Raw genomic sequence first — 21786 nt, 5'->3', positions numbered from 1 at the left:
TCACAGAGGAAAGCCGCGCTCTTGGCAGACACTTCTTTTATTTAGAAAATAAATCCCCCGAGGGCTCTGGCTCCTGACAGAGGGCGGGGAAGAGCATGACGAGCAGCACGTTCCCAGCACCTGGTGGGAGAAGGACCAGCATCTTCCGCCGCTCGCAGAGCCGAGGCCGTGCGCCCGGGAGCAGGCGCGTCCGTGCGCTCACTCCGAGGCTGCCCGCAGGCCGCCGGCGCAGGGCCAGGGAGAACCCTCCTAGAGTCGCACATATACATTCACTCCCATTGTAGTTTAGAAATCAGCTCTTCCTCACCAAGATTTACAATAAAAATAAAATGATCTGCTCTGTAAACTATAGTAGAAAGTGTCCAATGTCTTAAAAACGATCTTCCTACAACGGAAAAGGCGTTAGTGTTCTTTCTGGGCGAAGGAGGACCCAGATGTGCTGGGCGGGTGCTGGGCCCGGGAAGCGCTTGGCTGGGGGGCGGGGCTGAGGCTGAGGCTGAGGCTGGGGAGAGAGCAGAGCCCTGTCCTCGGTGCGTCCAGCTCCTTCGGCTCCAGGCCCAGCTCTCCGCTCCCGGGGCCCCGGTGCCTACGGCTGCTCCACGGTGGCCTGGTCCTTGGCGGTCGCCTGGTCCTTGGCGGTGGCCTGGTCCCTGGCGGTGGCCTGGTCCCTGGCGGCAGCCACCAGCTCTGCGAGGGCCGGGAAGCTTCTGATGTCCTCGGTGTGCAGGCCCAGCTTCTGTATCTGCAAAGGCCACGAGAACAAGTTGAGACACTGCGACATACGGAATGTGAAGAGCCTTGTGACAACTGGAACATTCGCCCTCGCGCTGAGAGGCCGCTCCCTGAAGAACGGCAGCATGTTTGTTCCTTCTGGAGCAGCGGTTCTCAACCTGTGGGCCGCGACCCTTTCATACAGTTCCTCATGTTGTGGTGACCCCCAATTTCATTGTTACAAATGGAACATCATTAAAGCATAGTGGTGAATCACAAAAACAATATGTAATTATATATGTGTTTTCCGATGGTCTTAGGCGACCCCTGTGAAAGGGTCGTTCAACCCCCAAAGGGGTCGCGACCCACAGGTTGAGAACCGCTGTTCTAGAACAAAGGACGTACTTATTGCAAAACTGCATTCTGGGTCAGACACTTGGCATTCGAAGAAGCCAGCGTGTTGGTTGACCCCCAACCATCCAATCAGAGCCCAGCGGGTGAGAGCCTTTGGTGGCTGGCAAAGACAAGCCCCCCTGGGGAAGAATCAATGAGCTGCTTTTCCAGGGAGAAGTCTCCAGAAAGGACAGGCCGGCCTTCATTGCGTAACCTGTCCACAGCCCTTTCTCGGAATCGATGAATTGAAGACACTCTGGCACAGCGTCTCCTGTGAGTTGCTTTGGTAACAGAAGGCACAGCGAGTCCCCACCGCAGCTCAGCAACAGGGCCCGCAGCCTCGCACGGTGAGGTCCGGGAGGGTCCGCGCCGGCCATTCAGGACTTGGGAGAGCTGAGGTCGCTCTGGGACCGGGACGGGCTCCCTGTTTCCTTCCCCACCCCCTCCCATCTCCTTTCTTCCTGTTGCTGACTCGTTCCTCATGGCTTCATAACCACGTCCCTGCTTGTGAGACTTGGACTAAGTTTCTCTGGGACAATAAAGTACACCACGGCCCTGACCGGTGTGGCTCAGTGGATGGAGGTCGGCCTGCGGACTGAAGGGTCCCAGGTTCGATTCCGGTCAAGGGCATGTACCTTGGTTGCGGGCACATCCCCAGTGGGGGGTGTGCAGGAGGCAGCTGATCGATGTTTCTCTCTCATCGATGTTTCTAACTCTCTATCCCTCTCCCTTTCTCTCTGTAAAAAAATCAATAAATATGTTTTAAAAAAAGAAAAGAAAAAAAAAAGCAGCAGCATACCACACACTGGGCCAGGCTCTCTCTCACCCGCCTCAGGGCAGAGAACGCGAGTCCCAGGGGCGCCTGAGGTGAGAGGCTCCTCGGAGTGGGCACCCCAGGCCCTGCGGACGGAAATGCCCACGTCACGCCTTGTTCCCAGCGAGGGCTCCAGAGACCGACCGAGGAATCGCTCCGTAAAGCCACCCGCCACCTCTGACGCTCCGAGCAGGGGAAGGGCCCCTTTCTGAGCATCCAAGTTTGATGACCCTCGAGGGGTCGCCTCTGACTCCAAAGAAAGGCCTGCGCGGAGCCCGCTGCCCCTGAGGGAGACGTGCAGGCAGAGGCACCCACGCGCCGCGCTCCACAGCCTGCGCTTGCCACCTGCGGGGACGCTGTGCTCAGACGGGTGCTCGAGCATCACACACAGGGCCCGGGGCCAGAGCTCTGGTTACTCGGAGCCAAACTCACAGACCAGGACCCGGCCCCGACGTCCTATCGGCACTTTCCACGCCGTGACCAGGGGGACACGCCCGTGAGCACCGCCCTGGGGCTTCTCGGGCACGAACACTGCTGGCCGTGCAGATGCCAAACGCACAAAAGATCAACCCACTGGATTTCGAAAACTCGATTTCAGTGTTGTCCTATCTCTTCCTTCTCGTAACTCCTGGGTGCAAATATTCCGACTTCACGGACTTGGGGCCCGACCCCTTTTCCCAGCGGGAGGGAACAGCCTGCCGGGCCCCTCGACGGCATCTCTGGGCTCACGTGAGCCACCCGGTGACCCCAGGACTCGGTTCCAGAGTCCCTGGAACGGACGCGCTCGCGGTTACCTGGTCCCCTAAGTACTCCACGTCCAAGGCCAGCTGCAGCCGGATTTTGTCGTCGTCGCTCATGCCGCCGCCGCTGGACCCGCTGGGGTTGGCGGGGGAGGATTTCCGGGCTTGTTTGAGCCTCTTCAGGCTCTCCTCCATCTTCTTGACGGAGTGCAGGACGTCGGACACGGTCTCATAGAACCTAGAGCACGAGACATGTTACGGGTGATACAGACACTGGATGGAACACAAACGCACTAACTGGCAACGTGGACCAAAAAAAAGGGGGAAAAAGGTTTTTAAGATAAGAATTCACTTCCAATAAAAAAAAATCAGCCTTGGTAAATATTTAATGTTTTTAACTGAAAGAAAATTGACGGCCTAGCACTGCATTCCCTCCGAACTGAAGAAATATGTACATGGATTTTATTCAACATTTCAGTCCTGGCCACGCTGAGGAAACCACGGGCCACGCTGTCTGTCTTCCATGGAGTGAGCATCTGCAGCTCATTCCCCACAAGGAGGAGCAAGTTCATTTACAACCAGTTCTGGAAGTCCATCTTTTAAAGAGTGAAAGCATTTCAAGATTTTAAATAAAACTGCCTTCCAAACAGTCTCCATATACCGTCCAAATGAGAAATGTTACATTTAAAAGCTCTGTTTACAAGCTGATTACTTGGCATTTACATAGAAATCATATTAGAATTCGTTGTGATGTTTGAAATGAACCCACAAATGCCACTTAGCTCATAAGTAATTGAAACAAATATAATCCTACAGCAAAGTCAATAACTGAACAAAATTCAACAACAAGACGGAGTAACAGGCTCGAGTGCAGTCAGGGTGGGCACCTGGGAAGAGCAGACGAATGAGAAACGAGCCGCCCCCTGACTGAGACCTCCTCGCACTGTCGAGGGCTGTGGGGCGTGGACCCCGCCTTTCCTCAGCTGCCATTGTTTCTCTTCCTCATCCGACCGTCTCCCCACTGCACGCTCTCTGACCACGTGGCATGACCAACGCCATTTTGGATGGACGGCCGAGGAGAGAAAGGACTCACAGGAAACCTGTGACTGGACTTACAGGATGAGGTGGTACCTGGGACAGGAAAGGCAGGCCCGGGGCGGGGCGGGGGCTCTGGAGGTGTGCGACCTGGGAGAGGCCAGGACAGACAGAGCCTTGGGCGGGGAGTGCAGCGAGCACAGCTCGGCCGCCACACAGCTGGGCAGAGGCCGGGCCTCCCTGCTTGGTCCAGCGGCGCAGCCACATGATGGCCTCCCCGCCTGGCCTCCCCGCCGCCCTCTGATGGACTCGGCAACCTCGGAGGTGGGTTCTCTGGGGAAGCCCAGCGCGGCTGACACCAGGCCCCTCACCTGTGGGTGCTCTCGGACAGCGCGCCCTCCAGCCACTGCTGGATCAGCTCGGGCCTGAGCTTGTCCTTGTGCCCGCTCCGCAGTTGGTAGCACGGCCTCAGAGCGCTGTCCACGTAAGAGGAGGCTGTCGTGGGCACCTCCTGGGGAGTGGCGGTGGGAGTGAGAGATGGAGAGATGGAGAGAGAGAGAGAGAGAGAGAGAGAGAGAGAGAGAGAGAGAGGACACTGTTCAAACCTCAAGGTCAAAGGAGACTAGTCACTCCCCCGTTCTGAGACACACACACCTGCACGCTTCCTGGTGAGGGTGCGCCCCCCAAACCCAAGCTCCTCGGAGGAGAGGGAGTGCGCCTCCGCTTCCCTCAGCCTCTGCCTGCTCCTCCCCTCCCTCCCGCCTCTCCTGCCCTCTCTCCCTGCCTCACAATTCTCCGCAGTGCATGGCGCTGACCTTGTTGGTCCTTCGGTACAGCCGGGGCACCTCCAGGGCGCTCTTCAGGGAACCGAAGCAGGACTCGCTCAGGTCCTGGACGATCCTGGCACTGAGGGCGGGCGCGCAGGCCGCCAGGGACAGCCGCGAGTCCTCCAGGGCGGCTGTGACACACAGACTGAGCTCAGTCACGCTACCCAGGCCGGTGTGACTGTTACTTTAAATGCTGCCATGGTATTTAGCGTGTACAACAACACATCGAGTCCAATGGCGAGCACGCAACACGGTTTCGCATTGAGGGGCGTTATAATCATACAACAGAGAAACAACTAAGGGTTTACAGCTAAAGAGAATGCATCCCAGTCTCTAAAATTTTATTTTAAATCATTTCTTATTCAAAGATTTGATAAGTCTAAAGATTTGTTTTTACCTGAGATAGAAGAAAAATTCTTAAAGCCAATCCTCTCGAGTTTGGGCTCGATTATTTCCAAGAGTTCTGGAAGCTGAAATAAACGTGCAGTTTGTGTGCAGTTAATTTTTAAATCCAAGGAAGAGGCGATTCTCTTTGCACCTGCGTCCTCTAGGACACTGTTATGAATGATAAAACCGAACTCGGGACGCTCGGCACCTTTCACCAGAAGAAAGCAAAATTCTTGCCAGTTTGGCTCAGTGGGCGTCGGCCTGCAGACTGAAGGGTCCCGGGTTCGATTCCGGTCAAGGGCATGTGCCTTGGTTGCAGGCACATCCCCAGTGGAGGGTGTGCAGGAGGCAGCTGATCGATGTTGCTCTCTCATCGATGTTTCTAACTCTCTATCCCTCTCCCTTTCTGTAAAAAATCAATAAAATATATTTTAAAAAAAAAGAAGAAAGCAAAATTCTCAATGACAACCTTCACGGGAAATGGACCCACCACGGGAAGCAGCAGGTGCGTGGCTGTTCCCACGCCCGAGAACAAACATCATTTTCTATTCCGTGGCTCCCCCGCACCAAAAAGCTCACAAAAAGACCATGTTCTTGCTCAAAACATACAATATTTTGGAGCGCCACAAAATATTTCAACTCGAGGAAAGCACAATTATGTAACAGAGGACTTAACACAAATTCATCCACCAGGTTCTCTTAATAAAAGCAAAACATGGGACAGACGCAGACACAGAGGGAAAAAAGAATAGTTCAGGATTTTCAAAGTAGAGCTGAAGAGTAAATGTTACTAAGAAGTATTGGGGTTCTTGAATGGAAATAATTAAAATCCAGCCCAGCACAGATCGGGCCGGCACAGGAAGTGGAGTGGATGAAAAAGAACTGGGGAGCCGCTCACGCTGAGCTGGGACGCCATCCCTGGAAAAGCCGCAGACCCGGCGGGAGGGAGGCGGGAGAGCGGCTGCCAGGAAGGCTGGGTGAGGGGAGATGCGGGAGGTGTTCTCTTGGGTCCCTGGGCCCGCGGGTCTGCAGCCCTGCGGCTGCTGTCAGTGTGGGCACGCTCTCTGGGGAGCCGCTGCCCGAGCACCGGGCATCTGGGACACGGGCTTACCTGCTCCTGCAGCCGGGCCAGGTCGGCGGCCGCGTGCACGAGCTGCGTGCTGGAGATGGAAGCCACGGGCTTCGCCTCGGAAGGACCGCTGCCCGGGTCCTCGCTGTTTCCCGGGGCAGCGGGAGCATCTTTGCTAGCAGTTCCCAGAGGTTTCCGAACGTCCTTGGCGCTCTCATTCGAGATGGGCCTGAGCAGAAGCTGAAACGGGATTTCCATGGTCACACACTCTCCACCAGGAAGCTCCATGGACTCACATACGTGGGCCGGGAAGTCACGGGAAATGCTAGCGTCCACCATCCAACTCCCCTCTCACGGCAGCGTGGCCGTTTCCATCTCAGTGTACTTAGGCCAGGGATGGCGAACCTTTTGAGCTCGGCGTGTCAGCATGTTGAAAAGCCCTAACTTCACTCTGGTGCCGTGTCACATATAGAAATTTTTTGATATTTGCAACCATAGTAAAACAAAGACTTATATTTTTGATATTTGTTTTATGTATTTAAATGCCATTTAATAAAGAAAAATCAACCCAAAAAATGAGTTCGTGTGTCACCTCTGCCACGCGTGTCAGAGGTTCGCCATCACTGCCTTAGTAGCTCGATGTATCTCTAAAGCCCCGCGCCGGGCTCACCTCGTTGACGAACACGGAGTATCGCGCCAACACCTGCAGCGTGAGCCTCCACAGCCGATGCGCCAGCGCCGGCAGGAACAGCTCCTCCGACCAGCACTTCTGCAGGCAGCTCCACGTCCTGTGAGACGCCAGCAGGCAGTAGGCGCTCCCCGCTGCAGGGAAAGCACACGCGGGGGCAGGCGCCTCGGTCAATTCGGGCTGCAATCTAGGCCAGTGATGGCGAACCTATGACACGCGTGTCACCTCTGGCAGCACGTAGCCAGTTTGCTATAAAAAGGGCTGATCACTTGGCAACCAGGGGCTACGTCCCCTCAGCATGTGATATTCAGGAACAAACATGAGGGCTGCTCCCTATATTCCTACAGCAGCCTCTTATTAGCTCTATAAAGCAAAAAACCATAGGAACCACAGTATTTGATTTCTTTTTGTCTCTAAAAAAGGCCAGTCAGTCACAGGAAGTCTTTAAGGTCCAGCTTCCTGGATCCCAGGAAAGGGTGCAAGTGCCCTCGGGGATCGGGTCGAGATGGTGAGCTCCGAGCCCCCCCGGGGACCTGTCATTCACCACCTGAAGGCATTACCTGGAGCGTCTTCCAGGGCATCTGTCAGAGCTGCCTCTAAGGATCCCGCGATCTCTCTGAACCTGGGATAAAACAAGAGCTCGAATTAGTGTTTCTGCTGCTGCTGATGCCTTTCCCTGTCCATTCCCTTCTTCCTGGCACCAGGGACTTCCTCCACCCGGGGCCACGGAGGGCGGCCCAGAGTAACAGCCCGACGATACCCAGGTCCTAATCCCTGGAGCCCGTGGCCGTGACCTCAGGGCTTTGCAGGTGGGATTCAATGAGACCCTGAGGTGAGGACAAGATCCTGGATTATCTGGGTGCAATCACGTGCTCCTTAAAAGGAGAAGGCTGGGGAGAAATGGAAGGGGAAGGGTTAGGGTTAGGGTTAGGGTTAAGTACAAGAATGGTAGTGGGGCTGGGGGCATGTGCACAGTCGGATGCAGGCGCACACCCTGTTACTAAGAGTGCAATGGGAATACTTCTCCTTAGCGACATGTCAAACACTCCCATCCCACTGGTTCTGAAACTTCCTTCTTTCAAATGACCCCAAGGTGAGTGAGTCAGATAACAGCACAACTCTGACCCCAGCCATGTTTGCAGGATTTCATGTCACAATTCGGGGTAAACAACTCAACACCTGATAGAAATCAATAGGAGAGTCCTACAAAGTACTACCTGAGTTTGTTTTTTAAACGGAAAAACAAATGTATTGAGAACAAGTTCCATATCTGAAAAGTAATTTTTACACAACAGCCCAGGGCAGTGCCCGGACATGGGTGACAGTGCAGGATTCCTAAGCAGGGGCCGCGGGGTCCGGGGAAACGATAGGAAAGGGGAGCTTGCCCAGCCTGAGTGGCCCAGGGGTTGAGCATCAACCTGTGAACCAGGAAGTCACGGTTCGATTCCCGGTCAGGGCACATGCCCGGTTGCAGCTCCATCCCCAGTGTGGGGTGTGCAGGAGGCAGCCGATCCATGATTCTCTCTCATTCTCCCTTCCTTTCTGAAATTTTAAAAAAAAAAAAATTTTTTTTTAAAGAAAACAAGAAGAAAAAAAGAGGAGCTTGCAGGCAGTAGACAGCAGGATGTGCTATGACGGCATCTAACTCCAGGCACGGACGACAAAAGAACCGGCCAGATCCCAACAGCACTTGCCGGTGGCAGCCTTAGCCTGTCAAATGATGCTTCCCTCTTTTCAGCTCTGCTCAGGAAGCAAAGGGCTTCCTGCCCGGCCTGATCCCGATCATCAAACCTCTGCAATGCAGTCCACTAACACCTTAGAGGGGCAAGGCCTTGCTTTCCCACCACAAGATAAGCTACACGATGTAAGCCGGACACATGCAGCATAACACACAGGACTGCACGTATGTGCAAGCGCACTTGGCTAACATTCTGAAAGCTGTGATTTCATTATCAGAGGTGATTCCATACATTCCCGTCACGGTGAGCAATTATAATCAAGGCACCTAATTCGTAATCCATTTCCCTCTCTGTAATTTTTCCTCAGCGCTCTGGGGAAAAAGACGGCATCACAATTAATGAAAGCATAAAAAATCTAAACAAAAAGCTATGATTCTTTAAAGAGCGTTTCGACCAAAAGGCTCTAGTTAATGCCGTTCCGCGGGGGAGCTGACCATGACCTCATTCAGGGGAACCTGCAAAGATGGCCGCTACCATCTGCTTTCCCAGTGGAACCCACGTTGCTGGGTTTATGATCAAGCTCCCGGGCAGGTGATAGAGCCGCTCACTGACACAGGCGACAGCATCGGGGCGTCGGGGAGAAAAGTGGCCCCGCTTTCCAGACCAGAGAGACCAGTGTCACCGTTGATAAAGGAGCCAAGATAACAGCCAGGACTCTCGTAACCGGGAAGACAGAATCCGCTGGAAGAGCACTTCGCGCTATGCTCCCCCCACGCCCTGAGGGGAACCTGGCACAGAGGAGCAGAAGCGACAGCGGTGGACAGGCCACTCGTGGAGGCAGCTGACGTGACAGGGACAGCGGCAGGGAAGAGCTGCCACCCACTCCCACGCCCTCTCTCCCACGGTGAACGAGAGAACGTGTGGGGGTGAAGCTGGGCTTGGAGTCCAACCTGCTCCGTGTCAGTTCTCAGCTCGCTGGTTACCAAACACTCAACCTTATCTCGTCATGCAAGCCTAATGCTGACACTCGTGATATTTCTTGTACATTTCCACTGGAAAGTTTGTTTCCCAAGGGATAGTATGATGATCACAAAGAAAAGGCTGTGAACAGGGGGCCCCAACATGCTTAGCTGGTATTCGAATTCTCTTAGGAAGGTGAGGCGGGTGGGGAATGAGTTACTGACCGTATTTGAAAATAAACAGGCAAGTTCCACTTATTGTTGAAGCTGTGATAGGCAGGATGCGCTCGCAGTCTTCTCACGCTGGCCTGGGATCCGCACTGCCGTTCAAATGCCCTCACAAAGCCCATGCTGATGGTGTATTTCTAAAATAAGAACAAGCAGGTGGCATTTTCACTGCAAACACCCGGAATTGGGAGCATCTACTAAAACCTGTGATTGAGCCGAAACCGGTTTGGCTCAGTGGATATAGAGTGTCGGCCCGGGTTCGATTCCGGTCAAGGGCATGTACCTGGGTTGCGGGCACATCCCCAGTAGGAGATGTGCAGGAGGCAGCTGGTCGATGTTTCTCTCTCACCGATGTTTCTGGCTCTCTATCTCTCTCTCCCTTCCTCTCTGTGGAAAACCAATAAAATATATTTTAAAAAATAAATAAATAAATAAATAAATAAAACCTGTGATTGAGATAAAGGAGGGCAGCACAGAACCACAGCTTCTAGAGCTGACTGGGGCCCAAGGGACCTCCCTTCAGTCCCCACGTAAAGCCCAGGCAAGGCCCGCGTGGCCCCGTGGCGTGCTCAAGGTCTCCCGTGGCCAGTCCACTTGGACACCCGGGTGCTGCAGAGCCGTGCTCATTACGTGACAGCTCTCACCCTCTAGGCCACCCCTCACCCCGTCCCTGGAGCTGATGAGACCGCAGATTAAGCAGTACAGCCTCCATCACCTCTCCAGAAGAAGTGCAAAATTTTAAAAAGGAAAGAATCAACCATGTGAGTGATGACATCATTTTTATAGACGAGACAGCAGCAAAAGTGACAGGGATGTAACAGCCGCAGAGGAGCAGCAGCTCACACTTCCTTAGCAATTACCATCCGCCCACTGTGCTGACATCGGTTATTAATTTAACCCACAAAACCACCCTAGGAGGCAACTGCCATTATCATCACCCCCCACTTTACAGATGATGTTTCCTCTTCTGTTTAGGCTCAGAGAGAATTCGCCCAAAGACAAAGCTGAGAAAGAGAAAGTCAACAGAGCAAAACCCGGGGCTGCTGGAAGGGATGTGCTATTCCCCAGGCGCCCAGGCTCCGGGGGGAACACCCTGGCCTCTCCATGCCTCCTTCTCAGGGAAGAGGGGCTCCATTCGCCTCAATACGCTGAGGCCTGAGCTTCCACAGGAGGTTCAGTGCAGTGAGCACTACAGGTCCTTGTGGAACCCCCTGAGCATGGTCAGGTGTGTGGACTTGAGGCCAAGAAAGCTGTTATTCATCTCTTTCAGGGTGAAACTACACCTCAGGATCTAATGGATGCTAATAGAATACAGAACATTTCCCTCTGCGAGGGAAGCAGGTCACATTAAAACTGGACGCTGAAAGCATTTCTTGAAAGGAACAGATGCTTGCTGGACACTACGCCACAAACATTAAATACTGGGAAAGGATTCTAAAGGCAAACTTTTTCCAGAAAGCTTCATTTCTGAGCTGAAACAAATCATAATGTGATCAATATGATTCTCTAAGGAGCACAGCAAACTATAAAGGCTCGTAAGTTGCAAATGCTTAGGACAATTATTTCACACTGCCCATGGTATCTACTTTTTAAATCACAGAAATCATTGTCAATGTCCTATAACATGGAACAATTAGCCAAGAGGACAGATGAGTGATATTTCTGGGACAATGAAGGTCTACCAGGCCCCAGGCTCAAACCACACTTACCTTTTGCCTCTCTACACTTTAAAAATAATCAAGTTCACCAGGCCGATTAGAAAAAGAAGGGAAGACACAACACAAAGGAGGGGGAAAAGGAAGGAAGAAAAGAGGGACAAACAGGAATATAGACCCAAATGAATCGGTCATTATACATTTGGTAAATTACCTAATGAAAAGACGAAGACTGTCATATTGAATAAAAAAAACTAAAATCCAGGGAAGGAGAAGGCAGAGAGGCCCCAAGAGGCTAGTGAGATGGAGCGCTGGGCCAGGAATTCAGGCCGCTGGCCCAGGAGCCTTATCCTTCACTGTGGCCCTATGCATTGCCTTAAAACATGATACAACAAAAAATAAATGTACTTTTTTTTTTATTTCAAAAGTAAAGTTAAATTTACTTTTGAAATCTAAACCATGAAATATTTTAAATGATAACATGATTTTAAGAAAACAGTACATTTTAGGGTCTTCTAATCTTTTAAACTATATAGGACAATTATATACATTTTAAAGTCTAAATCAATAGTTTTTGTTTTCCTTCACAATTACACAGTAGAGGCAGAAAAACTTAACTTTTTCATGGACAATTATAAAGAAAAGGGCTTTCAATGGTACTAGGATCTTTTTTTTTCACTTTGAAAATAATGTACATATCTAATCACAATTGCGTTTAGACTGAATTTTACTTTATGTGCAGAAGACAACATGATTGCTCTGAAACCTCAGGTTAACATCTTCAAGAGTCAAAACGAAGGAGGGACAGGTACCTCGTGAAATGCATTGGGATCCCCGGGGTTAAAGAGTGAGGGCAGGTTCTCCTCTAATCCTCGTACTATTTCCGGCCAGACCGAATTCACCAAAAAATCATATCCGGGAACAGTATTGCCTTTCTCGCTGTAAGGAAAGAGCAAAATTGCAGTCAAATACACTATCATCTTCTACGTACAAAGAGCAAAATTCTACTGTGGTGCTTTTACTACAAGTTCCTCAGCCTAAAACTTATTTCAACTCCTTTTTTAAAAACTGTCAGTTAGTTTGTTTCTCCACCCACATTTCTATTTCACGCCTTAAACTCAGACTCACCCTGAACCTGACGCATTGTAGAGGGAGCTGGTGTCAAGGATAAGGCAAAACCACCACCCAAGTGGCCTGGGCACAATTTCCCCCCTTAAAGTAGGACACCACATCCACACTCGATCTTAGAAAGGAGGCGGTCTGCCACCACAAGAAAAGAGATCTTTGCACTCAACCTGAACACCAATTACGTTAATTTCCCAATGACTAACAGCGTTGTCGCTTCTGAACTGTCTCTAAGATTGCCTCAGTTCTAAGGTTCTATGACTGCATCACAAAGCCCCGTTTTCCTCTAGAAGCAGCGAGACGCCACTACCGACATGAAGAAGGCGAGGCTCTGAAGCTCAGACTTCTGGGTGAAGGCGAAAGGCGAGGCTGGACCGAGTGGACAAGGTGGAGGCAGGGAGAGCAAGTGGGCAGAGCCTGTTACTTTGGGGACAGAGGACAGAGGCCTGGACTGGGCCAGTGGCCGTGGTGACAGGTAATGGGGTATTTATGTAACGGAACTGGGAAGTCATGGGAATTAAAGGAGGAAAAACTGAAAACGACTTCAATCACAATCAGTATAAAACCTGCTGAGTTTAACTGAATTGGTAGTTCTAGATAGATTATGCCATTCGAATAATAGAAGGCAACCAACACTGATGTCGAACTAAGTTAAGAAAAAGCCAAGGGGGAGAAGGAAAGAGTTTGGGCTTTGGATGCGAGGCGTCCTAACCGTCACCCTCAGCTCCATCTACTAGGTTCTTATCTGTAGAAGGAGGCTATCGATGCCCGCCTTGCAGCGCTGTGGGGACAGTTCCATGGAGACCGGGTAAGCCTCGTTTCATTGGACCTCATTCTACTGCGCTTCTTGTTTTTTACAAATTGAAGGCAAGACCCTCCACCAGCAAAAAGATTAAGAGTCACTGAAGGCTCAGATGGTGGTTAGCATTGTTTAGCAAAAGTATTTTACAGTTAAAGCAGGTACACTTATTTAGAAATAAGGCTGTTGCACACTTAACAAGCTACAGGATGGTGTAACGTAACTTTTAGATGCACCGGGAAACCAAAAAAATCCACGTGACTCGCTTTATTGCAACATTCGCTTTACTGCTGTGGTCTAGGCAGAACTCACCACCACATCGGCGTGCACCAGGTGCAGTCATTACACCGAGGTGCGCTCTAGCACCCCCTTATCAGCATGCACCAGGCAGCAGGTGCAGTCATTATACCCAGTAGACAAGTACCTTGAGATGGCCCCTCCTGTGACTTCCCGCAGAAGGCGGCAATGGTGAGGGACAAACTCCAGGAGCTTGTTGTACATGATCTGCAGGCCATTTGGATGTGACTCAACCACCTGCTCTATAATCACCTGTTAAAAGAAAGAGCATTTTCAAAAAGCACCTAAAAGAGACGTAGGAACTATATACCACAAAGGAAAGAATTGAGAAAACCCATCCTCCTCCCTAACGGACATGTTTTCTAAATGGGAGGTAAATAGTCGTTGCATCAAAACTGGTTCCTGGGATGAGCGTGCGCAGTTCCCTCGGCAATCTGCCTATAAAAGTCCTCCATCTTTGAACGTTCCCTCCCTCCCATCTCTCTGGCCTGGTCAACCCTCCATGTTTTTAAAGACTTTGAGCCAAATCTCACTTCCACGCTCAGAATTACCTACCCGCTCCTCCCGGCTCACACACTGGGCTGCTCTATTCAACCCGAGACCAGTTCAAAACTGCTGCCTAGTAACTTGATTGACGTATAATTGACATCCCACAAAACTGACCTCAAAATGCTTTGATGCATACTTTCTCCCAGGCCAGCCCCTCACCCCCACCAAATGAAGATGACCCCTGGTCTGGGGCATCATTAGAAAATACAGGCGAGCAAGCCGATTCCCGGCTGATTTAACCACCAGGGACCAGCCTTTTTCTACACCTGATACTGTAGTAGACACGCGCCTCTACAGAGAGCTCGCTGATCTGGCCTCGCGCCCAGTGGAGTCTAGGAGACGGAGTAAATGCTCTGTGATGCTGGTGGAATAGAGCCCTTGAGATCACAGACCTGGTCCATGTACGGCTTCACCAGAACTTGACCGACGAGGGCCTCTGCGTCGCGGGTCTTGTCGATGGTGGCGTACGTCCGCAGGCAGTGCCGGACGATGTCGACATCCGCCGTCTGAAGCCCTTGGAGCAGGAGGCCCTCCAGCGACTGCTGCAGCATGGCCGTGATGCCCGCGATCCGCTGCAAGGAGACAGGGGTCAGCAAGGCTCTGGCGGGACCAGGGCCTGGGAGTCCAAACACACACGTGACCCCTGTATTCTAACAGAAGGTCATGTGTGTAAGATGGACATGCGAGCCTTTCCTGAAGATCCACAGGGACTCTATCCTCCGCCCCACAATCTCTAGAAGTAAACCTTTATCATCAAAGGCGGGGTTAGAATTACAGAACGAGAAAAACAGTTATTTTCCCCTTAAGCTACAGTGTAAATCAAACACCTGAATTTAAAGTCTAGTCAAGGGCTCTGGATAAATGGAACTCTGACTGAATCATAGAAAGTGTCAAGTTACGTGAAATTCACAATTAACTTCACTCTTGCAATTCAGAGAATATGCCTGTGTCTTTACACAAAAGCTATAATGCATGACGTGTAGGAAGCAGGGGTCTAAAAAACAAAAAAATGAAAGAAAAAATGCAAAGCTAGCTTCAAAACCCTGTGGATCAACAACTGCCAGGGGCATTACTAGGTTAAACCAAAATTATTTAGCAAAGTCCCAGCTACCATCTGTGAGAACAGAAAACAACACTTACTGGTCTTACTTTGTCCAGAAGAGGCATGCCTTTGCTTTGAACAGCATGAAACTGTAACTGGTTAAATTCTGTGGCGATTCTCTCCAAAATCTGTCCCGTCAGAAGTGGGCTAGTAGAGACAAGGGCAGAAACGTGATTCCTGAAGTTTGTTCATTTCTGAGAGGACACACCACATGGTTAGTGGTGGGGATGCTGGAGCACCACTTGCTAGAACTTTCTCGTTTTCCACACCCTCCTGGTCCAAGGTGGAAGCTAAAGCACCCTCTGTGCCATCGTCTTCACCACGAGCCACAGTACAGCGCGTAGTAGGTGCAGTGGGGAAGTTACATGAGCCGATGCTGCCTGGCCACGGGCCTCAGGGCCAGACAGGAGCCGGAGCCGGAGCCAGAGCCGGAGCTGGAGGCGGAGCCGATCAGTGGGGGTGCAGCTCCTGTCTGTTCCCACCACCTTCCCCCAGCTCTCCCACTCACCTTTAACCTCTTTCTTTCCCTTTAACCTCCCTTCTCTCCTCTTGCCCTTTCCTCTTATTCACACCTTTTCTATAAAAGCACATCTAATTCCTCTCAATCACCAAATACTGTTGTCTCCTTCGGCAAATCAAACTAACCTTCTAGGAGCAACAAATAAAATACTTCAAAACAGCTTCCTTTACATTTCCATGTACTGAATGGCTGAGAGGAGTTTAGATGCTCTGGTCCTAGCGAGAGGACATTCATCTTCCCCGGTGTGCAGCGTTAACTGACGTGCGATTTCGTAAAAAAGAGTTACCTGTGTCCTTCCAGTGCGGATGTTTCTTTAGAACTCTGGGAATTTAAGATCTTTTCAATTTTCTCAACCGATCGAATAACTTGTATAAGCCTCAACACACACATCTATTAAAATGAAGCAAAAACATGTTATGATGTTTAATCTGAATTGTCTTACTTCCTCAGGTTAACTGCAGGAAAATAAAAAGCCAACAGTCAACGCAGACTCTTGGGAGCATCCTATGCATCCTACGTTTTGAATGTCTATGTAACACTGAACTTGCGAGAATGCAAATCTTAATTCTGGCTTTCTTTCTACAAGCATATTTCAGCCTTCTATTGCAAGGTTATTGTAAGAAAGAAACTGGACTTCTTTGCTTTCTCATGCTCTGTACTCTTTCTTATTCCTTCCTTCTTTTCCCCATCTTAAATGAACCTTTCTACTGGTACGTTTATTTTCTTATAACCCTTTTGTTCATGCTTTAATGTGTCAATTCATTAAATACATTACACAACAAATATTATCAAAGAGGTTGAGGAACATTATAAAACTCTCATCCTTAAAAGAATAAAAAGATACAAGGTCATTCATTCAACAGATAGTTACTGACCACCTATTGTGAGCCACACATTCTTCTAGAAGGTGGGGACCTGAGTGAATAAACAAGAAAAATTCCCTGCTCTCATGAAGCTTATCATCTTTTCTAGAAATGCATTGCATTCTGGGAATCTTTAGGCAAAAGTTCAGAGGACATCTAAAGAATTAAACAGAAGGTCTCAAATAGGCTTCTCCCCTTGACATTTTAAAAAATATGCTCATAGCCGCCGGGGGCTCAGTTCATTCCCGGTCAGGGCGCATGCCCGGATTGCGGGCTCCACCCCAGTGGGGGGCATGGAGGAGGCGGCCGATCCATGATTCTCTCATCACGGATGCTTCTCTCTCTCCCTCTCTGAAACCTAATGCTAATACATACATTTAGAAAATACAGGAGGACCAGGCTAGAGTCAGAAGTCTTGAATCCTAATTCCAACTCAGCTACTATACCATTATGATTACAAGTAAATCAGAAAATAAAATTAAAACCCAGGTCCAGTAAAACGTAAAGGCATAAAGGGGGAGGGGGAAACAGAAGTAATAAAAGTAGCAGAGTAAGAGCATCACACACTACTTTTTCTAGAACAATCAGCCTGCAGTACACTGAAATGTGCTTAGAAAGCCCTACCCCCTCATCTCTGAAACATCGGCACCTTCTCTGTAGGCGTGCTGAGCAATCATATGCTTATTGAACTGTCACATGCCTCATTGAGGTCAGTTACATTTGTTTCTCATTCTGGACACAATTTTAATTTTGTGTCCAATTGGGTACCCCTAAAATTTTGTCATATTTCAACTAGATACCATGACATGATGCTGCATATACATATATATGTGAAAACTTTGAGGAAAAAAGCAATTTCCTCATAATGAAAACCATGAGAAGAGAGGATGAGAGGGCTTTTAGCTGACATGCAGCCCATGAAATCTACATTTCTTTAAAAATGTTAACGCTGCCACAACTAAATTCAAGCATAAGAAGACTGCAGATTTTCTGTCTTTTAACACATTTCATGACTTTACCGCACCTCTCTTTAATCAGACCAGGAGCGAGGAGCCTGGGCCCAGCTCTGGCTCCGGCCCTCACCAGCCCTGCTCAGCTACTAGACCCAGAAGAGGCTGCATGTGTCCACTACAAAGGTGCCCGGAGTGTACCAGCCACACGCATGACAGTGCCTTCCCTCTAGGTGCTGTCTGTCACAAGTCCAGGCTGCAAGGTGCTGTATGACACTTTACGTACCTTTTTTCCCCTAATGTCCTCTTGTTTAGACATTCGTTCATCTACTGCCCGAATTCCTTCACTGACAGATGACCTGAGACTCTTGAAAACAATAAAGGAAATGCACTGTTGAAATGGTTTCATGACATTCTACACATTTAATTCAATTCCACAGAACTGAACCAAATTTACATGATTAATTCAATTCCAGTATCGACAGGCCCGTATTATACAGATATTGACAAAATACAAAGTTTCAGACACAACTGCTATTGATTTGGGGGGCAAAATGACATATGAAACGAGGGTCACAGAGGATTAATGGCCAAAAGAATAATCTACAGTGACTGTCGCCGATGGTCAGGGTAGAGAAAGGACAGTCTGAATCCGAGTACAGGAGGGTTTAGTGGGGGGATGGGACTGGAGTTCCGCACCTGTGCAGGCTGACCTGCATGGAGGGGCGATTATTAGAAGACAAAAGGTAGAAAGATACAAGTGAGTACCACATACTTGGGGCGGGGAGGCATCCACCTGGGCACTGCAGGCTTCGTTGTGGAGAGAAGTAGAAATAGAAAGGAAGGGGTTGACTTAGGAGGAATTCATTCAGATAAGGTCTTAGACTAGAGTCTATACATTTCAGAGAACTAAAAAATTTTTAAGCGCTCATATACCACGATGTAATGTTGGTTTGGGAATATCAGGAAGCAAGAAGAAACAGAAGGGCCAGGAAAAGGGAGAGGTCATGGGACAGGTGGAGAAACACGCCCAGCAGCTAATGCATCAAGCCACGTATGAGATCATAGAAATTAGGTCCAAAACGAAGGTAAGGAGAACAATTAGAATCAACAGGACAGCCTGGCCGGAGTGGCCCAGTGGTTGCTAGTCATGGACCACTGAACCACCTGCGAGAGGAGAGCAGCTCCTGCGGGAGGACAAGCATCGCATACTCGACGGTGGACTGTGCAAGGGGATTGGGGGACTTACCAGGACTTCTTCTCGTAACTGTCCCAAAGGCACCGAGAGCTGGTTGAGGACTTTGTCCATGCCAACCTGCAAGCGAAATCATGTCGCACACACACATCAGAGGCAGGGGTCAGAGTGAAGTATCTGTTTAATGAGCAAAGCACTAGACGTAGTTACTCTCTCTGTCTAGCCATATACTGCTAAGCAACTAGCTAAATAACCAATGTCATTTTGCCATAAATATGGCTCATAGAATAAGAAAAACAATCTGCTGATACACATGAACCAATAAATAAGGGAAGTCCTAATAAATGAACGCTTCTTTATGCACCATTTGCCTTTGGATGGAATTTTAAATGAATCTGAAAAACATTTTAATGAGAGGTGAGTATAGTTGGTGTGAAAGTCTGATGGATGGGCTCTAGCTCTTCTAAACATGATTGTCACCTTTGAGGAAAATAATCAAACTAAAACAGTCTTAAATGAGAAAAAATGAAAACAAAAAGAAAGTTTAGTTCTTTTATTCATGAATGAGATTAGTAATCTCTTTAAGTTTCTGAGGGGGAGGAAAATGAACTAAAAGATTTCTAAAACGCTCAGCATTTTAAGAAGAAACCTGGGCTGGCAGTGTGGGTGTCAGTACACCAGCTGCAGGAAGTGTGGGTCTCGGTTACCAGGTTTGTGGAGAGGTTGACGAAGTCCGCGTAGTCCTTGTTGATGAGCTCGACCATGGCGGTCTTCAGCAGCTTGTAGTAGAGTTCCAGGTCATCCCTCAGCTCCTCCAGCTGGACGCGCTTCCGACAGTCGGACACAAAGTGATCGACGTCGAAGTCTTCCTGAGAATACAACCGGAGCGGCTCTGAATCACATCCTGAACGCTTTCACGGCGGTGCCTGCAGACCCTTTATGACCAGTAACATGGTCTCAGCTGACACCTCCGTTCTGTATGTCTATGTCCTACTAGAGGCCCGATGCACGAAATCTATGCACTGCTAGGGTCCCTAGTGGCTGCAGGCTGGGTACTCCCTCCCTTCCCCCAGGCCATCTGCTATTGCAGCTGCAGCAGGTCAGGACCTCCCTCCCTTCCCCTGGCAGGCCACACCCCCTGGTCGAAATCCCAGTGGAGGGACAATTTGCATCCTAAGTTTTTATTATATAGGACAGTGGCCTACACACCCGCCTCCAGTTCCCCTCATCCAGAGGGCAGGGCAACATGAGAAAAAGAGTACGAATATCCCACTCTGCCCTCCCGGTGTGGCTCAGTGGATAGAGTTTCAGCCTGCGGACTGAAGGGTCCCGGGTTCAATTCTGGTCAAGGGCATGGACCCCGATGGCAGGCTCCATCCCCAGTAGGGGGCGTGCAGGATGCAGCTGATCGGTGTTTCTCTCTCATCCATGTTTCTAACTCTCTATCAGAGCCTCTCCCTTCCTCTCTATAAAAATCAATAAAATATATTAAAAAAAAAAAAAAGAATATCCCACTCGTTTTAAAATGTCTCATTCCAGCCCGGCCAGCCTGGAACATGCCCGGTTTCGGGCTTGATCCCCAATGGGGGTGAGGGTGGGGGTGGGGACCGTGCAGGAGGCAGCCGATCGGGGATTCTCTCATCATTCATGTTCCTAGCTCTCTCGCCCTCTCTCTTCCTCTCTGAAATCAATATATGTATTTTTAAAAGTCTCGTTCCAGAAGCTTTCGGACGAGGGGCCTTTTCTTTCTGACCCGACCCTGGGAGGCACGTGGGCTCAGCGATTTGCTCAGGACGGGATTCCTGATCTTCGGGGGGCAGGACACCGGTGCCCACGCTTCCATCCGGCGAGGGGACCGGCCATCTGCCTGCGCTGCACAGGGAGGGGGACCAGAGACCAGGGACCGGCAGGGACCGGACGCTGCGCTCAGAACTTTCAGGCCTTTCCACCCAAAAGCCCCATTTCACAGACGGGCTTCCTCCAGGCGCCACCCGCCACGCCTGAGGCCGAGAGGCTCGTTCACTGCCAAGGACAGCGAGGTCCCCAGCTCCGGGGCGCGGGCCGGAGCCCGGGGGGAGGCCCCGGGCGGAGGGCAGAGGAGGGCGGGCCCCCGCGGCCCGGCCCCGGCTCCGGGGAGAAGCGCCCCGCACCTTCATGAACTCGTCCTTGTCGAAGCAGAGCGTGTCCGGCCCCGTGGGCAGGCTCATCCGGCTTCTCTCCATCGCGCCGGCCGCCGCCTCTCAGCGCCCAGATCCGAGCGAGGACAAGAAGCAGGAGGCGGCGCCCACGGACACGGCTGCTGCAGCCACGATCAATTTCCACGGTCGGGGAGACACCGCTTCCGCCAACATGGCAGCGCCCGCGCCGCAGCCAATCAGCGAGGACTCCCACTGGGCCCGCCTCCGCCTGCGCCGCCAAGAGGGGCAGCGCGCACCCCTGGGGTCGCGCCGGCTGGCGGTGCTGCCCCCTGTGGCGGAGGGGGGAACTGCCAGCCCCGCGCGCTTCTTGGCTGGGCCCTGGAGGGGTCCTCTGCACCCCACCGTTTCCACGGGGGAGCGGGGCGGGGGGATTGGCCTGCAGCGCTTGTCCACAGTCTATTCCCGAGATTGCTCCTCCGTGGCCTAATGCCGGCCCTTTGGTTCTCAGGCCGGTCTTCCAGGGTTGGGCACCTCACCGGCTCCTTCCTCCTGTCGGTCCCTGTGCAATGAGGCCTCCGCCCTTATCGTTGGCACCCTCCGCTCCAGGGATCTGTAGGGAAGAAAAGGTGGGCAGCTGGGCACCTCCCTGCTCCACTTTGCGCTCAGTTCCAGGGTGGGCAGATTCTCAAAGGAGTGCCTCCCTACCTGCTTAGTCCAAATACAGACGTCGAATATGTGTGCATGCATATTTGTGGTTTTTAAATATATACATACATATTCTATTAATTTCAGAGAGGAAGGGAGAGGGAGAGAGAGAGAGATAGGAACATCAATGATGAGAGAGAATCACGGATCGGCTGCCTCCTGCACGCCCCACACTGGGGATCGAGCCTGCAACCTGGGCATGTGCCCTGACTGAGAATCAAACCACGACCTCCCGGTTCATAAGTCAATGCTCAACCGTTGAGCCACACCAGCCGGGTGACTTATACAGCTTTTCACCCCCCTCTCTCTTCCCTCTCAGCACTTCTCACTGCCCTTTCATCCCACAGCCCCACCATAA

General features: G+C 50.8%; 1 protein-coding gene across 2 annotated transcripts; it reads right to left on the bottom strand.

Annotated features, from left to right (window-relative positions):
* On the bottom strand, window positions 1–20940 carry COG2 (component of oligomeric golgi complex 2). 2 transcript variants are annotated; one of them, XM_006106516.3, is made up of 18 exons: window positions 20736–20940; window positions 19293–19454; window positions 18640–18705; window positions 17677–17757; window positions 15864–15967; window positions 15096–15204; window positions 14348–14527; window positions 13534–13658; window positions 11998–12124; window positions 9528–9667; window positions 7225–7286; window positions 6647–6798; window positions 6019–6216; window positions 4918–4990; window positions 4509–4651; window positions 4065–4204; window positions 2713–2896; window positions 1–742 (listed from the first exon to the last, which is right to left on the bottom strand). In XM_006106516.3, exons 1-18 carry the CDS (start codon window positions 20805–20807, stop codon window positions 587–589), a joined length of 2274 nt encoding a protein of 757 aa, XP_006106578.1. In that variant the 5' UTR covers window positions 20808–20940; the 3' UTR covers window positions 1–586. The 2 variants fall into 2 exon arrangements, with proteins under 2 accessions (XP_006106578.1, XP_023603106.1); XM_023747338.1 differs by lacking the exon at window positions 20736–20940 and having other exon boundaries at window positions 18640–18762; window positions 19293–19404.
* Window positions 20941–21786: the final 846 nt, after the last annotated feature.

Source organism: Myotis lucifugus, unplaced genomic scaffold (assembly GCF_000147115.1).
Source record: "Myotis lucifugus unplaced genomic scaffold, Myoluc2.0 scaffold_842, whole genome shotgun sequence".
Taxonomy (NCBI): Eukaryota; Metazoa; Chordata; class Mammalia; order Chiroptera; family Vespertilionidae; genus Myotis; species Myotis lucifugus.
This window is presented reverse-complemented; position numbering and strand designations above follow the sequence as displayed.